Here is a 20,260-nt window from a genome sequence, read left to right as displayed (position 1 = left end):
GAGAGCTTTGGTAATTCCTTTGCTTTTGACACTTGTCTATTAAAAAAGTAAGGCAACAAAATGTAATCTGAATTCTTGATGCTGGGGATGATTCCATTGAGGCTGAGTAATATGAACCTTTGGCTAGATTTTGTTTTTGTTTTTTTTTGTTTGTTTGTTTTTTGTTTTTTAACAACCCTTGTACTTCGGTGTATTGTCTCATAGGTGGAAGAGTGGTAAGGATGGGCAATGGGGGTCAAGTGACTTGCCCAGGGTCACACAGCTGGGAAGTGGCTGAGGCCGGGTTTGAACCTAGGACCTCCTGTCTCTAGGCCTGACTCTCACTCCATTGAGCTACCCAGCTGCCCCCTTTGGCTAGATTTTGAATGGCTTTGTTTCTCAATATTGGAAGACTCCACTCATTTTTCCCTCACTTTGAACAGTAAAAGTCTGAATTGATCATCATCAATGTGATAATGAGTATAGTTAAGCCTCTAGGAGTGAACAATATCTGTCCTAAAGAATATACAAATAAGTAGACCCTGAATTTATTCATTTGTTACAAGCACCATTGTCCATCTACTGAGATTTATTTGTACCTCTGGTAGTAAACCAAATTATTCCCAACCTAGGCAAAACTGAGTCCTAGACTTCTACTAAAGAATGAACATGCCCAGAGCAAATCTAAGCATACTTTATTTGGTGGTATTCTGCATTGGTCAGCTTCCTTTCCTCAGCCTGTGGTACATTCTTGTCTAATGTTAAGTGCTTAGAGAAGCAGTTCATGCAGAGAATTTGCCATAAGATACTAAATAAGCTCTATTCTTCCTTCCCTCCTGCTTTCTTCCAGACCAGGTTGCTGTGCTGGTTCAGCATCATTAGAAAAATATGGAAGCTCCAATGAGTTTCCTGATGATACCCTAAACTTCATTAAGACACATCCCCTCATGGATGAAGCAGTACCTTCCATTGTCAATAGGCCATGGTTTTTGAGAACAATGGTCAGGTAAGTATCATTCAGACCATGATTCCAAATTAACTTTCTCTCATTAATATGGCAAAAGGATATATTCCTGAAATATGCTTTGAAATTTCACAAATTTCTTCTATTGTATTAGACATAGATCTAGCCACAGATTAGAAGTTGGATAGGATGGAATTGAATTGAAATCACAGTCTCCATTATAAACTTTTCAGCTAAAGATTTCAAACATTTTCAATCTTGCTTAACATAAGATGACTTGTAGAGGAAATGCAAAGAATTTTCCTTCAGGTTACCACTTAAATCAAATGTATAAAAACAAAACAAAGATAGGAATAAGTGTAGAGGTAAACACTGGACCTGTGATTTCATTAGCATAGGGAACTCCTTGTTGAAGAGATTACCTCTAACAATGTAGATGGATACCTTCACTCCGGTCTTTTATTTTTAAAAAAAATTTTTAAGCTCTTACCTTCTATCTTAGAATCAATACTGTAGGGGGCAGCTAGGTGGCTCAGTGGATTGAGAGCCAGGCCCAGAGATGGGAGGTCCTGGGTTCAAATATGACCTCAGACACTTCTTAGCTCTGTGACCCTGGGCAAGTCATTTAACCCCCATTGCCTAGCCCTTACCATTCTTCTGCCTTGGAACCAATATGCAGTATTGATTCTAAGACAAAAGGTAAGGGTTTAAAAAAAAAAGAATCAATACCATATATCTCATGTCTGTGCCTGGCTCTCAATCCACTGATTCACCAAGCTGCCTCCTCCCCAACTTCTTTTTGCTTCAGAGAGTTGCCTAGATTTGTTCCTAAGAATATGGAATTGTTGATCAAAATATATAGCGTTTGCATTTGTATGTTGGAAGAAAGAATTATACTTCTAGTCCTTATCCAGAAATGAGGCAACAATAAGGAAAATAGTTATGTAATAATAATTAAATAATTCTCCTATAATCTTTTTGAAGTGATGTCCAAACAATTTAAGAGGTTTCTGAAGTTCTACCTGAAATTGGTAGTCTTCCAGACCAAAAAAAAAGTTTGCTTCTTTCAAGTATTGAGCTAAAGTATTCACAGATAGAAATGAGATTTCAAGGCTGCAAAAACAACAAAACAAAAACAACAAAAAGCCAGCTCTTCATTCCTGCACGTATAAGACCCATTTTGTCAGTTCTTTTTGCCTGCTTTGTATAAATAACTCAGTGCAAAGCAAATACATGGTATTTGTTTCCTAACTGAAAATTCCCTTGCTAGAGAAAGGATACCTAACATGGCTTGTTCTTGACACCTGTGTGCTTTTCTATTTACCTGCCTGAGTTAATTCATCCCTTGGCTTCAACATGCATATGTTTCTTTTTTCTGAATGTAAGCCCCTTTTCATATATGAAAAGCAAAGTCTTTGCTCCCTCTCACCCATTTCAGACCTCCCCCCAGAGTCTGGCTATACAATTAAACTTTCATTTTGACAGTGTGTTGACAAAGGTATCACTCTTTAATGGAAAAATGTGGAAAAATCATGTTCAACCCTTTCATCTATGAGAATAATGTGAAAGTTACAAAATATATCAATTACTTCTCCTCATTCCCATTTATTGGAGTAACATTACTAAGTGGTTACAGATGATTATTGGTGACCCTTTACCATGGGACCTTGCCTAAACCCACTTATACGAGCTTTTCCAAATTTGGAGCTGTGCTAATCCTCTACATGTGAAAACAAAGGCCAACTCAGCTCAAAAACATTATTTATATGCATATATTTCCCTTCAAGTAATTGCTAGAAAGCAGTAAAATAAGTTTTTGAAGTGGGAAAAAGAACACTTCAATGATAGAGTAACATTATGAGTTGTTTTTTTTAAAGCAATGTTGTCATTACAGATACCGCCTGACCAAAATTGCTGTAGATACTGCTGCCGGGCCACATCAGAACCACACTGTGGTTTTCCTGGGATCAGAGAAAGGAATCATCTTGAAGTTCTTGGCTAGGACAGGAAACAATGGTTTCCTAAATGATAGCCTTTTCCTGGAGGAGATGAACATTTACAACCCTGAAAAGTGTGTACAACGTTCTCTTCTGTATAAGTAGTTATGTGTGAAAACGTGATGTTTCTGTATCATGCAGTTAGAACAATTTTGTGAAAAAGAAATCATGGCATATATAAGTTTTATATATCATGAGGCCATATTGATATGATTAATTTTGTACTTTCAATTGCCTTATGTCATAAATTTTAGTGCTGTTATTGTTTTGAAGTTAATGTGAAATTGTTTCATACAGAAATTTTTCCTCTGGTGGAAAAAGAAAATGTAACCAACTTTGTTAATTCACCTTACTAAATCATTTTGTCCTGGGAAATTCTCCCCCTCAGGCTAGGAAAATCACCTTTTTTTTTGAGGGGGGAAATTACCCAGGAGATTTCATTCATTATGCCATACTACTTTGTCAAATCAGGTGCAGTTATGACGGGATAGAAGACAAGAGGATTATGGGGATGCAGCTGGACAAAGCAAGTAGTTCTCTATACGTGGCCTTCTCTACTTGTGTGATAAAGGTTCCACTTGGCCGGTGTGAACGCCATGGAAAGTGCAAAAAGTATGCATTTTTATATCATGCATTATTGAAAACTACAGTATGGTTAGAATGATTCCTAATGATCCTGGTCCTCTTTTTTCCTGCAGGACTTGTATCGCCTCCAGAGATCCATACTGTGGGTGGGTAAAGGAAGGAGGTTCATGCACACATCTGTCACCCCATACCAAGTAAGCAACAGAATACCAAGAGGAGGAGAGCATTGAAATTACCAGCATTAATTAGCTTTTATGCAAATTAGACATTCATTCACATACACCTGTGAATGCAAACATCATCAATCCAGTTTTGTTTTGTTTTTTTCCCCTTGGGATTAAATAGGACTCCACAATATCATGTGATGCAAATTGGCAGGCAGTGAATTGTCCTGAGGTTGGTTAAAAATATAGAGGAAGGAAACACAGGGGGCCTCCAAACATTCCCCAGAGAGAGGGAATGTTAGGAACATGTCTAGACCATGATACTACAGCAGCTGGGTTCCAAAGCTGTAGGATTGCCCTGCTATTTTCCCAAAGCAATTTGGTCAAACAAAAGAAGCAGCTTTCTACTCATTTCCCATTACATTACTAAGGAGAGATTGTTCATATTTGTAAAACAGTGTATTTGTACAGTGAGAATGGTATTCACATCAATAAGTCCTTTCTTCTGCACTGGAATACAATTAACCTTGTTACTCCACATGTAATCAATCAATTCTTGGCAAGTTGCTAGCGAGATAGCTAGATTCAGAAACTTCCCCTCCTGTAAGTTTTGTTTTAGTTGCTACTTTTCAATAAGATACTTTATTAACACCAGTTAGTGGCTTTTTTTAAAAAACCTACTGAAACAATTCTAGTGCATTCATGGCAACATTGGAAATATTCAGGAGACAGTATTTTCACAGGCAGGTTCCATAACAGTCAATGGAGCTTTTTTACACCAATGCTCTCTACCTCCCTAAGACAGAAAAGAGAAGAGCTGAGATACAACCATTTATCTCTGACTCTACATGCTCCCTTGAGGCCATTTTCCTATTTCAGAATCTTGGTAATTCCCATCCTTAATCACCATTCCACTAAACAAGTGAGTAGTAGCTATATTATAGAGAAGAGGTAGATAAATAGAGACAGACAGACTACGTCCTTAGTTTAAAGAAACTATACTGCATATAAAGAAACTATACTGGGCTGTTGCCAAATATTTAAAATCAACCTAGTAGCTGACTCTTATCAGAACTACTAACAAGGAGCAAAACTGATGGTTTATTTTAGAAATTCATTTCTTTTTACATGAATTCACAAGTAAAAGGAAAAGCGATCAAAAGATATGATCTAAGAAAAGTTAGGCATCTTAAAAAATGATTATTCTCTCTATATGGGAGGACTATAAGATAATGAGTCTGGTTTTAGTAAAAAAAAAACAGAACTTATACATCTAAAAGAGTGTTTTCCCCTTCAAAGTAGTGTTCTTGAGAAGTAAAACAATTATTCTGGTCATTCTGTGATTACTGAAAACATTTCTTGATGTCTGCATAACATTCTTTTGAATATACTTTTAAATGGTAGTAAATTTTTATCCTTTGAAGGGGCATTTGATTATTGGTAATAACCAAATTTTTGAATAAGATGGTAATAAAACTGAATAATTCAATTTGGAAGTTATATATATATATGCATATATATATATTTCTTTCTGTTTTTAAACAACAACATGGAGTAGTTTTAGGACAATGGGACCAGTTTTATTGTAGGGTTCATATGTTTTCTGTGAAGGCAATTTCAAAAGGGGAGTTATAATTTCAGAAACGTTTTGAACAGTGGCAGGATTATGTGAAGTCTTGGAAGAAGACTTCTTTGAAGGTCAGAGGTCATGTGGACAAATAATTAAATGAATAAATTAATTTTTAAATTGATATAAAGCTACTATTAAAAATCAATATCATTATTTAATATATCTCACATACCTGAACTGGTTCCCAGTGACCTCAGAGAAATGGAGGAGGTGGGTTCCTTCCCATTTTCTTTAACCATTCACTTGAATTGAAAACAGAAGTGGAATACATGTAAAAAGGAAATTGAAAAAAAAACCATCTAAAAGTGTATATATTTCTATGGACAAGGGAAATGTATCAAAACTACATTTCCCGTGATCCAACATGGTCCAACTGGTTTCCGTTTCCGACGTCTTGACGCAGGGGAGCGCTTAAATCTCGTGGGTTAGGAGGGAGTGGCTCTCTTTTGCCAGTAAGCTCTCTTCTTTGGCGAGTAGGGCTTGGCTAGGAGGCAGTATGGAGGCGGCAGTTTTGAATGCTTACAAGCGCGTGGTCTAATGATTTTATCTATCAACATGGCTTTAATTAAAATACTAATTTATATATTTATACAAGCCTCTATCATTTTTAATATTCATATACATCATTAAGATGTTTTTCCACTGTACATTTCTGCAATTCTATGCATAAATTCCATATGCAAATTAAATAATCATCCCTGAACCATAATAAAAAATATCTTCAAATATCTGCAAAGAACTTCTTCCCCTAGTTTTTACTTTTTATTGGCTTCTTATTAGACTATTAAAGCAACTAGTCCGTCTTTATACCTCCTCAGTTTATTAAATTTACATTATTTCAGTAATGAAACTTAAGGATGTTTTTTGAGTTATTACTCATACTATTGTGTTTCTTTCCTTCTTCCTTCCTTTCTGCCTTAAAAAAAAGACTGGCATTTGAACAAGACATAGAACACGGCAATACAGATGGCCTGGGTGACTGCCAAAGTAAGTTAAGTTTTTACCAGTATTTATCTTGGGTCAGAGTCTCTTTACAGATGCCCAAATCATTGTTCCTTGCACGGTGCTGTTGTTGATAATACTGAAAAACACATTAGCAACAGAAATAATTAAAATAACAATATTTTTAAAGGATGTGTATGTTGCAGGGGGGCATGTTACACATGCTAGTACATGTTTCATAGAAATTATGTTTTGGGAGAAATTGAGCTCTAAAACGCATTAATTATTGGAGGACATGAATTTTTGTGTCAGTATTTACAGCATAAAACTAACATTTTTGCCCTTTACATGATGTGCTTTCACACTCAAGATCCCTGCCAAATATAGTCAAAAGACTAGCCATTGTTTGTCTTAGACATTTTTAACTAAACTAGTTTAGTCATTTTTGAGTTAGAAAACTCAGAAATGAGAAGTTGGAATGTTGTTGTGCTGAGTTCTGCTTTACTTGTCCACATTTGCTAAAAAATATTATTAAAAGTAATCCATTTTACAAGGTGAGACCATGCCCTTCGGCATTTGAGACACAGGTTCTAGGGGATAAGGGAAAATGAATTTCAGAAATAACCAACTAAGTAGTTAGTAGCTGAAAATGTCAAATATCACTTTTTGAAAAATGTTAACCCATATACCTGTGCTGACCTCTGAAGGAACACACATGCAGACTTTATTTCAAAGAACTTTTAAAGTAACTTTGTAGTTCCAATTTCATAAATAACCTTTTGTCAAAATATCTTCAGTGGTCCTAAAGGAGAAAGTGACCCACTCTGCTCTGCTGTAGTCTCTTAGATGCAATGGAAAATAATTTTTGACTACAATGGTATAGAATAATGAATATGACACTACTGAAAAATATTTTTGTTTTTTTTTCATTGATATGTGTTAATTTAATTTTTAAAACTAAGGAACTAAAATTTCTCCTAATTAAGAAAGAAAAATTTTAAATCACTCTTATTAAGAAATCATTTCTACATTAACTGTAGGGTCTTAGCCATGTGATTTTGTTTTATATTTATGAAGTCATAATAAAATGTCTACATGGCGCTTTTAAAATGTTCTCAATAGATCTGGAGTTGGGTGGACCTAGGTTCAAATCTGGCCTCAGAGACTTCCTTACTTGTGACCCTGGGCAAGTCATTTAACCCCAATTGCCTTTGAATCTTCTGTTTTAAGAATACTTAGTGTTGACTCTAAGACAAGAGATAAATGTTTTTTAAAAAATGTTCTCCAAGTCGTAGAAATTCATAGTTAAGGCTACTATTTCATTATGGGCTCATTTGTTATAATCTGGTCTGATATCAGGTCCACTGGGATCACTGACAATAAACCTTTTCCTAAAATTTCCTAGCTTATGTTGGTTCATGTCAGAACTATAATTCTACTAATATTAGGAACAAAGTCCCATCTCCTGTGCCTACAGATAGAGTTTCAGGCCTTAAGAAACAAATGAAGGCAATCTTGTCAATGTGATATATATGCATATATGAATGTGAAATATTTTGGGGTACGTGTACCTACACTATGTTGGTTATGTATATTAGAATGTGTTCAGGGCATAAGATAACCAGGCACTTAATGAGCTTTGCTTCTTCTTCCTATTGCCCTTTGGTCCCATTTTCATGGGATGTTGTTTCTGTAGGTAAACTTTAATATATTTGGCTCGAAGCACACTTTTTCCTGTCTTCTTAACCTTGCAATGTGGGAAGCAGCAGGGGGTCAAGTATCAGGGAACAGAATAGAAATCAAAATATTGAGATGGTTTTTGGAAGCTGGGTGGTGTGTTCAGGAAAAATTCAATGTCAGACAGAATCAGGTATTAGCTCTGTTTCCAGTCTTCCTGCATCTTTTGCCTTTTGGCTAAGGCATTAACTTCAAAGGAAGCAATTGGTGGAGCACTGGAGCCCAGACAAAAATTGAACATAATATTAAATAATAAAAATTATAAAGTTCTGCATTGCAGACAGAGAAATGAAAGAGCATTTACTTTGTATTGATGACTGCCTGTTACTGCAGTGTGTATGTGTGCTAATTCAGTTGAAGCAGAGTGGGGAGAGTCAAGTTCATATCCCACATTGGTCAATTACTTGCTCTGTGATAATGAGATACCATTTAGATATTGAGTTTATTTATATGTGGTGAGGATATTCACATTTTCACTATATACTCCATAGTTTATTATTAGGAAAACATGGCAATTAACAAGCATTTAACTGCTGAGTCTTGCCCTCCAAATGCTTATGTTCTGCTGGGGAAAACATCATGAACATATATAAGTAGATATAAAAAAATGTACAAAGCAAATTCAAAGTTAATTCTGGGTTGGAGCACCACAGCCAGGCAGGAGGAGGCATGGCTGAAGGAAGATTCTGTTGGAGAAAGCTTTTGAACTAAACTTTAAAGGAAACTAGGGATTCTAAAAGTGAGACTGAGGAAGAAGCGCATTCCAGATATGTAGAATAAATGTATATAGAACAGCAAGATGTCTCATTTGTCTGTACTACATAAAGGGAAGAAGCATATAGAGAGAATACATCTGGGGCCTTGGAGCACCACTAATTATAGACATAGATGAGATATTCGATTTGGCAATTAAGAAATTATTTTTAATTTTGAAGAGAACAATTTCATTTTAATGATGAGGTCAGAAATAAGATAGCAAGAGATGGAGAAGTAAGAAGAGGGGAAAAGAGGAGGTAAAGAGCAACTAGAGTAAACAGCTTTTTCTAGGAGTTAGCTATCAAAAGGAGAAGAAATATGGATTATATAAATGTTAGTTATTGATATTATTAATAACAATCCATCAATATATTCTTATTATGTCCTGGGAATAAAACATGAAAACAACACATTCCTATATCTTTCAGCTAATAATCTATGTAGCCTTTTATAGTTTTCAAAATACTTTGCATCTATTACCTCATTTGATCCCCACAAAAACCCAATGAAGTAGACACATTACCCTCATTTTACACATTAGGAAATTGAGGCTGAAACTGGTTAAGTGTCTAGATTCACACAGCTAAATAGGTGATTGAGGCAGGATTTGAGCTTGTCTTCCTGATTCCAAGTCCAGCACTCTATCCATTGTGCCACTCACTTGAAACTTGTATGCCATACTAAAGAATAAAATTATAACAATTATAATCCTCTGCTCAAATCCTCCTCTATGCTCTATTGTAGCTTCAGGGTGATTCTGGGTCCTCAGTGGTAAAGTTAGTGTAGACTGGTCTCTCATACATCCTAAAAAACTGAGATGACTTTGAATTTTGTCCTAATTATCATCAGATCGTATCATCATCTATTTCCTAAGTAGCAGCTGAGCTAGACTCAAAGAGGGAATTTGTTACCTTCCATTGATGAAAAGAATGCCCCTCAAAAATTATGAAAATGAATATATCATGTACTAAGTAATTTTCTTCTTCTTTGTCTTTCAGACTCCTTTGTGGCACTGAATGGTAAGAAAATATTACTCTCATCATTTAATAGCTGAGGAATCTAATTGAACATATTTCTCATTAATCTTCTGAGTATTTTTAAGCCTTGGGTTTTTTAAATTGATTATTTTGTCCTGATTTATTTCTTTCATAGACATTTCAACTCTTCCACCAGCTCATGAAATGTCTTACCACACAGTGCATGGTCAGTTTATGAATATTTCTAAAATTTCTCCCCAAGTCATTCATCAGTATGTTTCATAGTTTCCATTCTTTAACATCAGAGACTGCATAATTTATTAGTGGGGGGCCCAATTCACTAAACTTAATACATCCTAATACTGGTTCAAAATTTACTGGCAAGGCAATTGATACCAGAAATGGAGTCCTAAATATTGTAATTCATTCAGCATAAATATTCAAAGTATAAGATAGTCTAATTCCAACTTTAACAAGTTCTTGAGGGTTGCTTGTGTACACAGGTGTATTCATGGGGAAAATAATATTTATAAACAGTCAATCCATGCTCCACTGATCAGACATTGCCCACACTAAGAAATTCTAAGTCAGAGGACACCCTTGCTCCAAAGGAAGGCCAATATGATGCCTAAAAGTTCAGCCCAATATTGTCAGGGCTTTCCAATATCACTCATGTATCAAAATTCAGGCTCAAAATAACTGTGATTATCTTTAGATATGGAATTTACCTTTAAAATCTTATATTTTGGTTTTTTAATGTGAGAAAATAATGGTGGAACATTGGTGAATGGAATGGTGATATATGGACGATTGAAAATCTCATTATTGAAGTCCATGCTGTGTTTTGTAAAATTTGTAGATAATGATAAGAGAAACACATAAATCAAAAACATTGTTTATAGAGATTGATTATATCAAGCTTCTTATTTGAATAGCTGGAAATACCACTTACCATTTCTAAAAGTACCCCCCCCATGACAAATTGAAAACATATGACATTGAATTTAGACTTTGAATTATGTTGGAAACTGTATAATATTATACCTCCTCTAACTAATCTATAGTTAATTGTGTAATGTGGCTATAATCGTATAATTAGAGTTGAAGGTGTAATATTATTTACTGATAATGAAAAATAGGGAAGAAATCACTAAATACCATGCTCTTCCTGATCTGAGGACTGAAAAAATTATTTGCTATATGAATTTATGGTATAAAAGGGCTTATGGTTTGGCTCATATGTCCAAATATGATCCCCAACTATCATCATCTATACAAGTCCTTAAGACTGATCTCTCATTTGGAGTAAGATGGATTTATGTATCCCACAAAGCTCTGTTTTACCCTTTGTCTCATTGAAACCAAAACATTACCCACCAAAAATGTGAAGTGTAATGTACCATAGAAAGAAAGGCAGTTTATAATAAACCGTCCTATAGAAATGGTCGTCTCCATTCAAAAGAGATTCTTCTAACTCTTATCATTTGTGGAGTCAAGGCTGATCAGTTTCCATAATGGAATAATCCTTGTCAGATGGAATGGAGAAATGGACCAAACTTTAAGTCCCAAATTTCCTTGAATTCAGCAATCATACATGCTGAGATAAATTGTAACACGGGGTCACCAGGTAAATTTTCTTGCAGGGAGAAATTGAAGTATGAGCTCTTGACTCCTATATGATCCATAACTGTTGACCTCATCCTTTCTCCCTGCAAATTCTTCTCCATTATCACATGATTAAATTATAGATCAGCCATCAGAAAAAGGACATTTACTAACTATAAACAGGTGTGCACATGGACAAATAGAGGCCTTTCTAACATATTGCTTATTTCATAAAAAATGTGAGATATACCTGTTTTGAAACATATATACATACACATGTGTATGTATATGTGTGTATATATATATATATATATAATAATATTGTGAGAAGGCACAGGACCTAAGACAAAGACTAATATTTACTATCTTCAGAGTTCTTGTCTGCCAAGAGTATGAATCAAAAAATCAAATTGCATGAGGATTTCAGTTATGAACTTTTCCATCCGTAATGAAGGTACAATGTTGAACTCAAATCTATAGCTTGACCTCCATGAAACACTAAGCTATGGAGAGAATGTTTCTAGGTCAACGAAAACCATTCAAATTCCCCCCTATTGTGCAAAAATATTGCTACATAAGCAAAAATACCATTTTAGTGAATTGGGCCTTAATTATTTCCCCTCTTTTCTTGCTCTGTGTTGATGTAGGCTGTCAGTGTCTAATTAGATTGAAGTAGTGGTTAATAGGATAGTATATAAAGTATCTTAACCTCTAGAATCTTAATGATTTGTAGATATAGAGAAACAATAAAATGCATATTGAGCAGTCTACTTTGCCTTAAAAGAAAAGTATCTTTTTGACTTTATGAGAATAATTGAGCATAGTTTCCACTTAGAGAAATCTGACCTTTTCCCATTTGACTGTAAAGCTCACTAATAGTAACAAAGCTATAGCTTACAAATCTATCATTATGCAGTACTGTATCTACAAATGAGTGCCTGTTTTTGTGGCATTATTGTGGTTCCAAGAGTCTCATAGGGAATGCATAACAAATGATACAACCTCTTATGTCAGATTGTAAAAAAAGATAAGAGGTTTTTTTAAATCTTTTGTTTTAACTTGGAGAAGAGATGACTGATTTTTTTAAAAGATAAAATGTGTGCTTCATGGTGCTCTTTCCATCTGGGATTTTTTGAAAATGTTATGAAAAGTCAGGTATTGCTTTTTTGGATTGCTTAATTCACCAGAGATACAGGTTGCTTATATTGTACTCAGAAACACAAGTTTAAAAAATGACTGCCTTGATTTCTTCTGCTAAGTAAATCATAAGCAGCATGGTTTCTCTACATTTGCATATAGGAAATCTTGTCTGTGTGTACTAGACTAACACTTTAGTGATAGAGAGCATCAGCTGATTTCTTACATTTGTGTAAAACACTCTCCTACCTTACTACCATCTGGTCCACATTAATTTCCTCTTGTAGCCATAGCTTTCCATTACCAATGAGCTCTCCATGTATTTGCAGCATATGGTCCAGGAAATCTTTCCTCAGAAAATGTGTCCCTCAGGCATATATTTCCCCAAGATGACCATATTTAGAAACATTCTCCCTAAACTGTACTTACAACATTACCATAAAATCACCCCTTGAACACTGTTAAATGGAAAGTTTACAAAATGCATATCAATGTGGGTTAAAGAAATCCTTGCTACTTGGTGGTATGTTCTGCAATTCCCAGATCCTCACAAAACTATTGTTAATTGTTTTCTCATGTTGGAGGCTGAATTCTAATTTAAGCTGGACCACATATTTCAGTACAGCAATCACAAACCCGAGAGTACTGTAATTGAGACTGTGTTTCAGATCTCAAGACAAATGAGTGGGAATGAGAGAAATCTCAATTTCCATTTCCTAGACTCTTTTTTCCAACCCTTTTCCTATTAGAACTTGAAGATAAGTGCAGGGGTGACAAAATGAAGAAATGTAGCAACTGAAAGCTTTTCTATCCACAAGTACAGTTCCTGAGTTTTTAACGAACATATTTTAGTAGTTAAATCTGAATCAACCTTTTGCAAGAAAGAATGGTATGTGTGGGACCCCAAAACAAGCTTGGATCAGAAACCACTGTGCTGAAATGTTACCCATGCCTTCAGCAATGTGCTGTGGCTGATGTGGAATTTTTTTTAAGTAGATAATCTCCTTGACTCCTTTTTTCTCTTGAAGCAAAATTTCATGAAAAAAAATCAACTCCTTCATAAAAAAGTATTGCTTATAATTTATGTTATTAAGTTCTGTTGGTAGAAACCAATTCCTTATTAGAGCAGATAAATAACATAAGCTCTTTGTCTCTCCATCTGAAATTTGGAATGCTTCATTCACCAAATAAAGGATTTGTGACAATCCAAAACTGGAACCAGGGTGGAGTTGTAGATTTCTCCCACTTCCTTACAGAATGCAACAGTTAAACATTCACAGTAATTGTACTTACGTATTTTTCCACATTGTCCAAAGGGCCGCTGCACATTAATTTACTATGCCAAGGACGCAGTTTGAAAGCCACAGAATGGCAGCATTTCATTTCTACCAAAGGCCAGGTTATAGCAGAGTTTCTTTAAATCAAAAGCTTAATAGAAGCAACTGCTTTTTCACTGACACAGATTAGCATTCTAACCTTGCCAGGTGATTATTGAAGGACTTACAGAATTATCCACAGGAGGTTCCTAACAATTGTTTAATGCTTTTGCCATAACTCCCATTCATGTCAAGCTTCTCGCAATCCATCCTACACCTGCTCCCTCCACAGAAACATTTTCCTTTCTAATCTGAGCCTTGTGGGTGAATCTGAGGCCTCAATTATATGAAAATCGACCATAACCACATTATGATTCACTAACCAAATGTTATCTGTTATTAGCATATCAAAAGACTATACTTACCTTTCTATACAATGGGAGCCATGAGATAACTATACACCAAATGTGCTGTCTTGACAGCTTATTATTATAACAGGATACAACAAGTATATTTTTAATAGCTATAGAAACATAGAAAGAATTTCTTTTTTGCTGGGTGGGGCTTAGTTGGCTTTTAAAAAAAAAAGGGGAGACCCTTTCAGATAGCATTATTTTATACTGAAAGACAGAAGTCCCATTGGTGCTTTAGAACATAAATCTATAACTAGAATCAGATCCTGGCTTTGCCACTTACTGATCTGTTCACCTTACCAGGCCTCTATTTCCTTATCTGTAAAATGAAAAGGTATGCTTTATAGGCGTAAACTCATTTGAGACTCACAATAATCCTGTGATGTAGGTATTATTATTATCCCCATTGTCTGATGAGGAAACTGAGGTGAAAAGAAGTTAAGTGACTTGCCTAGGATCACATGGCTAATAAGTGTCTTAAGGAGGATTTGAATGCAAAGTCTTCAGAAATATAAGTTCCCAGATCTCTCCACTGTGATATCTAACAAAGGACTTGAGGACTCAGGAATTCTGAGTTAGTTGTGGAGTCACAGAAGGACCCTTCATTACTGACATGAGAAAAAAAAAGTAAAATAATGGAATTGTTCCCCCAACAAAGAATCTCTGAAAATATATGCCTATATTTCCCCTCTAGAATAAAGACAGTACCCACCAGTTTTCCCAGTGGTCTTCAGTCAACTTCTTGGCTTTATATGTGTCAACTCTGGGCTGTCAGAAAAAGGGATGGATAGCTTACAGATGATGTTTTTTCCTAACTGTATCTGTGATGAAAACAGGGCACTCCAGTTCCCTCTTCCCCAGCACGACCACTTCAGATACGACGGGTCAAGAGGGTTATGAGTCTGGGGGACACATACAGGATTGGAAGGATCTGCTTGACTCATCTGACAGCACAGATCCCTTTGGGGCAGTCTCATCCCATAATCACCAAGACAAGAAGGGTAAGGCCTTGGAAATAACTCTTCCTGTGGGGAAAAGGGTGGGGGGGAAGACTATGTAACTGCTTCCAGCTAAATCTTGGTAATACTTCATAAATCTGCACTGCATGGTTATTAAAATCTTATGAAAAATCAGAAACAAAATCTTCCTATCTTTTAGGTCTTAACCAAAATATCCACTGAATAAGGAAGCCACACAAAACAAATAATATATATGTATTCTCATTATTATTGAAAGAAGTAGGAATAAACTCCTTTGAAATTAAAGTTTCCTCAGTTAAATAGAAGGAGTAACTTGCCTTGAGCAAAACTGACAGACCTTTGGTGATTTTTTTCGCCTTCTTTTTCACCTGTATGAGGTAAGGCAAAGAAAGCAGTGAGAACAAGTTGAATTAATGTAACCATAGACAAATGGCAGGAATGAGCCTTTCTGAGTATAAGGATTATGTAAACAAGATCTTTCAGAGGTCCAATCTTATTAGTAAAAAGTGAAGATGCATAAAACCAAAATGTAACACGGAAAAGAGCAACAAAAGATTAAAGTGCCTTTTATTTAACAAATGTCTTTTCCAGCTTTTTGCTCTGCAAATGTGCTAATCACTAAGGGAGGGGGAATCTAACTTTTGTACAGTATTCCTGTTTGACACAAAGCACAGAGAAACTGTCCAAATGCTTTAGTTCCAAAACCATAGGATATTTGCACAGGACCATAGTCTCATATGCACTATAATTGCCCTTAAAAATGAAAATTTAAATACAATTTAATCAAGCAGAAATATTACTTGTTAAAAGTGGAAAGGAAGCCAAAGTAAATGAAGAGTTTATACTTTGAACTGTCCAAAATTTTCCTTTCCTTTCTTTGGTCAACTAGGGACAGGAAATGTAATCTTTTTTCACCATTTGTTGAGCCTCATTAACACATGCTACTTTAGTCACAGCTGCAACCAAAGAAGCCTTTACTTGTCCAGAAAAGAGTCTTGCAAATCAGAAACTGAAAAGGCCAGTTATTTTGCTTAGCCTTTCCACTCCATTCAGAATTGTTTACTCCTGTCTGCTTTCAAGAATTTGGTCCAGTTCACTGTTCTGCATCTCAAGGGATAGAGCTGACACCTTGACCCTTGGAAGGCTACCACTTACCATTATAATGTTTTCATCCTAAATTTCCCTTTCCTTTATTTCTTCCTATTTCCTCTGTTTCAGTCCTCATATATCAAGTTAATTCTATCAATCTTCTTCAGACTATATACTAGAATGTCTTATGTCCTACTGCCTACTTATTGCTTAGCCTGTAATGCAGGCTAAGTCCTTTTAATCTTTTCTTTAGAGTACCTTCCCTTAACCTTTGTTTTTTAGCCTTCATCATTTTTTTAGTATTCCCTGCCCCCCAAAAGTAAGCAAATTGTTGGTCTGGTCTCAACAGTTTCATTATATTGAAGGGGTACTTGGTGCCCTTAACCTCCCAAGGATAAACCCTGCTAATTTGTGATAGGGTAAGAATCCAGTCACAGCAGGGTACAAGCTATGGGCATTAGCTATGATTTGTTTTGTGTGGTTCCATGTCACTGAATTGTTTGTCACATCTGTGTTCTCAATGAACAAAAGGCAAATTCTTCAAAACAACTTGTATACACACTGAGGCTTCCAGAAATGCAAGAAAAATATTAACAGAATGTTTAAGCTCTCAGTTGTAATCATTTTCACTTCAATTCACTAACTAATAGAGTTGGTAGCTTGCTCTGAATGGTTGTCTCCCCAGGGAGTAGACGTTATCAAAGAGTCTTATTAACACTTGACAGTTTAAAAATTCTGCATTGTTCATTCTTTGGGGTCTAATTATGAATATTGACAAAGCTGGAAGCAGTCTACATATTGTCAGACAATGGTGGCAGAGGTGATTGCGTGGGTCTCTACCATTACCACTACACATGTGCTTTTAACTCCTTGCCTTGCCCAATCAAATGCAACTTTTCTAGTACAATTGATTAAGTGCTTTGGGGGGGCAATGCCAATGAGTTGTTATGCAAAATTCAAAAAGAATTTAGCTTAATGTTTTACCATGATTTTATTTTTTCCTTTCCACACCCCCTACCCCTGTAGATTTCTTTTCTTTAAGCATCACAAATTTCTTTTAAACTTCAGTTTCATTTTGCAGTGTGCTCTGTGATGTGATTTAATAGTTGGGTTATTCTTTTGGATCTGTTTTCTTTTTTTCTCATTCACATGTATGTCTCTTAAATTGAAGTGATTCTTAATCCATTTGCTTCTTTATTTTCTCTGATCCTGGTGCCTTGGTGATGTCACATCCATCTGTGTTCAGCATCCAATTCGGTATAAGTGTCTTTTCGGTCATCTGTGGGCCACTGAAAAAGGGATATTCTTTCAATGGGTTAATTCATGGAAATGTGACATTTGTGTGCCCACAGCTTCGGAAGCTAAATATGCTCTGGAATTGTTTCTAAGATACCTCTCTTTTCTTCACTAAGCAGAAAATAATACATTCGATGGCCAAACCAGGAATCAGGTGCCTGATTCCCTTTTTTCCTTTTGACTGTTACATAGATTAATTAATAAACATCTGCCCTTATCTAAATGCTGCTGGTTGCAGAGAGCTATCCTTAGTAAGGCTACATTTCCAGAGTATGTTTGCTTTTGTTTTCCTTTTCTTTCCTTGCTGTGTTTTCAATATTGATTTAATTCTATGTGTTTCTCACCTTTGTCAAAACACCGTTCACTGTTCTTCCCCTTGCACAATTAAACTTTCCCTTCTGCTGCCATTGTATTTAGTCTCCCCCTTTCAAAATAATAAAGACTAGCCCTCTGCCCCTCTGTGGAATGTTCCAAGGCTTTACCCTCTAAACTGTAAGTAGCATGACGGTCCAGTATGCATGTATACTCATACTAACAAAGCCCAAAAATAGATATATAAAAATACTCAAATGTGTTGCTTCAGAAAATGAAGTAATTTTTCTTGCCAGTAACTAATTGACCTTGACCTTCATTACCCTAATAACCTTGTATAATTTCTCTTGTCCTTACTCCCTTTTAAGAATTACTTGATATCTTTTAAGTCCTAGATTCGTTAGTAGGAGCAGCTAATAGCTCTGTTTTATCTGGTCCCTAGATGTCTATAGCCTCTTCATCTTGTCTTTTAATCACAGAGTTGACAAATTAAATGTAGTCATGACTTCTACTTTAATGATTCCTCTCAGGTTTTGAATTTTTTAATTTATTTATCCTCTAATAACTGAGGTGGGCTTTCTCATTTAAATATGAAAGCCAAGACCCATTTATTTTTAGAGTACAATTTTACTTTTCTCATAGCTCGATACAAAGAAGAGTAAAAACTATTTTTTTTCTTTTAAGTCATGTTTGGCATCACCATAGCCCTCAATGGGTTCTTTATTTCCCACCAAATATAGACATGTAGTAGCAGGATTATAAGACTGGTTTCAAAGAAATAGGTGTGCCTTATTTATGACTCCATCAAAATTGGTATCACCTTTATGGAGAACACAAAAAATGAGAACCAAAGAAGTCTATAATTTAAACAATGATAGCAAGAGTGAATGGGACTTATCCTGTGTTTTTGTGAATTATCTAAAAAAATACTTAAAAATTAATATTCAGAAACATTCTACTCTTAAAGCATTTCTACTCAATCAGAAGTTTTAGGATCGCATATATATGGGTAATGAAATATTTCTGAAATAAGATTATTTTACTTGGAAGATGGTAATATCAATGATTTGGAAATATGCCCATTGTGTTCAAAGAAAAGATATATAACAAAATTAGATTTTTGGTCAAGTAAGCAATTTAAATCAAGCTAACATCAATAAGCTCTAAATTATGTGCCATTTATTTAATTAGTCAATCTCATTTCTAGTTTGAGTAGATACACACCAGTAGCAGTCATAAAAGGCTATCAAGGAGGAAAAAAGTTTTCCACATTTTATAAGAAATCATAACTAAATTCTGTTTTGCCTCAGATTTGATCAAAATTACACTTCATAGTCAATATTTGTTTTCTTTTCCTTGAAAATTTTACTGTAGCTTAAAGTAGAAAAAAAAAAAAGACTCCAATCTGATCTTGTCATTGACTGGTTACCTAGATTTTTTTAAATGAGGTTTAGTGAAATCCATACCTTTCTCTTTGGTAGACATGACAAGAACAAGTGATAAATTCTCTCTTTAGCTCCTCTGATATCTGTTGTTATTCAGTGGAACTTTGTGACTAGGGATGAGGTTTAGTCTAGGAAAAAATTAGTATGGCTGCAAAGCAGTATTTCCCAAATTAACCTAGCCAAGAAATATCTGGAGTCTCAAAATAAGCTTATGGAAATCATAAATGTTAGCCAGTGCCTGGGACCTAGCAGATGCTTAATAAATGTTTGTTGGTTGATTAATTGATTTATCTGGAGGATTGAGGGGTTGGAATATAGAGTATCATTGAAATAAAATTTTGTAGCAGAATAGAAGGAATTTTGATTATTTTATACTTAAAATCCTGCACACAGTTTAAATTCACAGATAATTTAATATTTGAGATAAAAATAATATTACAAACTTTTCTCATGGGACTACTCTTCATTTGACCTAAAATAGCAGTGCTCCAAGGCAGTTAGTTTGGTGAATACTTTGATTAGTTGAGGTGACCATTGGTTGTTCCAAGTTTACTTGCAATTTCTTCTGTTTCAATACCAAGTTTCCCATATACCAGCTGTCTCTCTAAGGATTGTGTTTCTCAAGAACAAATTCAAGAGAAATTTTTTGGAAAATGTGTGGCAGGCAAAGGGTGCCTTAACAACAAGTTAGAAGTTAAGAATAGGCAGGGAGGTCGCCTTGCCTCCAGGCAAAATGGTGAAGTACATAGTTGGCCTTCAGGTTTCCTTCATTCAGTGCCCAACATCTAGAAAGTACTTAACAAAGGCTTGTTGATTGAATGAAACCCTCTCACTACATAGGTAAGTACCTGTTCCTCATGTTGCCCAGGGCTTCTCACTGTGCCAAGTAGAACTTCAGGCACCAATTTTTCCATTTCCCTCTTCCAGTAAAACTTA

General features: G+C 35.3%; 1 protein-coding gene across 2 annotated transcripts in view; it reads left to right on the top strand.

Moving 5' to 3' along the window:
• Window positions 1–20,260, top strand: part of SEMA6A (semaphorin 6A) — an 88,763-nt gene that overhangs the window by 44,791 nt on the left and 23,712 nt on the right. The window contains exons 11-18 of one of the 2 annotated variants that reach the window (XM_044661973.1): window positions 830–985; window positions 2,838–3,014; window positions 3,412–3,552; window positions 3,639–3,719; window positions 6,248–6,306; window positions 9,753–9,773; window positions 9,907–9,957; window positions 15,039–15,203. In XM_044661973.1, the coding sequence (XP_044517908.1) occupies window positions 830–985; window positions 2,838–3,014; window positions 3,412–3,552; window positions 3,639–3,719; window positions 6,248–6,306; window positions 9,753–9,773; window positions 9,907–9,957; window positions 15,039–15,203 (851 nt within the window). The remainder of the gene's footprint in view (window positions 1–829; window positions 986–2,837; window positions 3,015–3,411; window positions 3,553–3,638; window positions 3,720–6,247; window positions 6,307–9,752; window positions 9,774–9,906; window positions 9,958–15,038; window positions 15,204–20,260) is intronic. The other variant, XM_044661981.1, reaches the window with a different exon arrangement.

This window comes from Gracilinanus agilis, chromosome 1 (assembly GCF_016433145.1).
Source record: "Gracilinanus agilis isolate LMUSP501 chromosome 1, AgileGrace, whole genome shotgun sequence".
In the NCBI taxonomy this organism is placed as follows: Eukaryota; Metazoa; Chordata; class Mammalia; order Didelphimorphia; family Didelphidae; genus Gracilinanus; species Gracilinanus agilis.
Note: the sequence above shows the minus strand (reverse complement) of the source record. Positions and strands in the feature narration are given on the sequence as shown.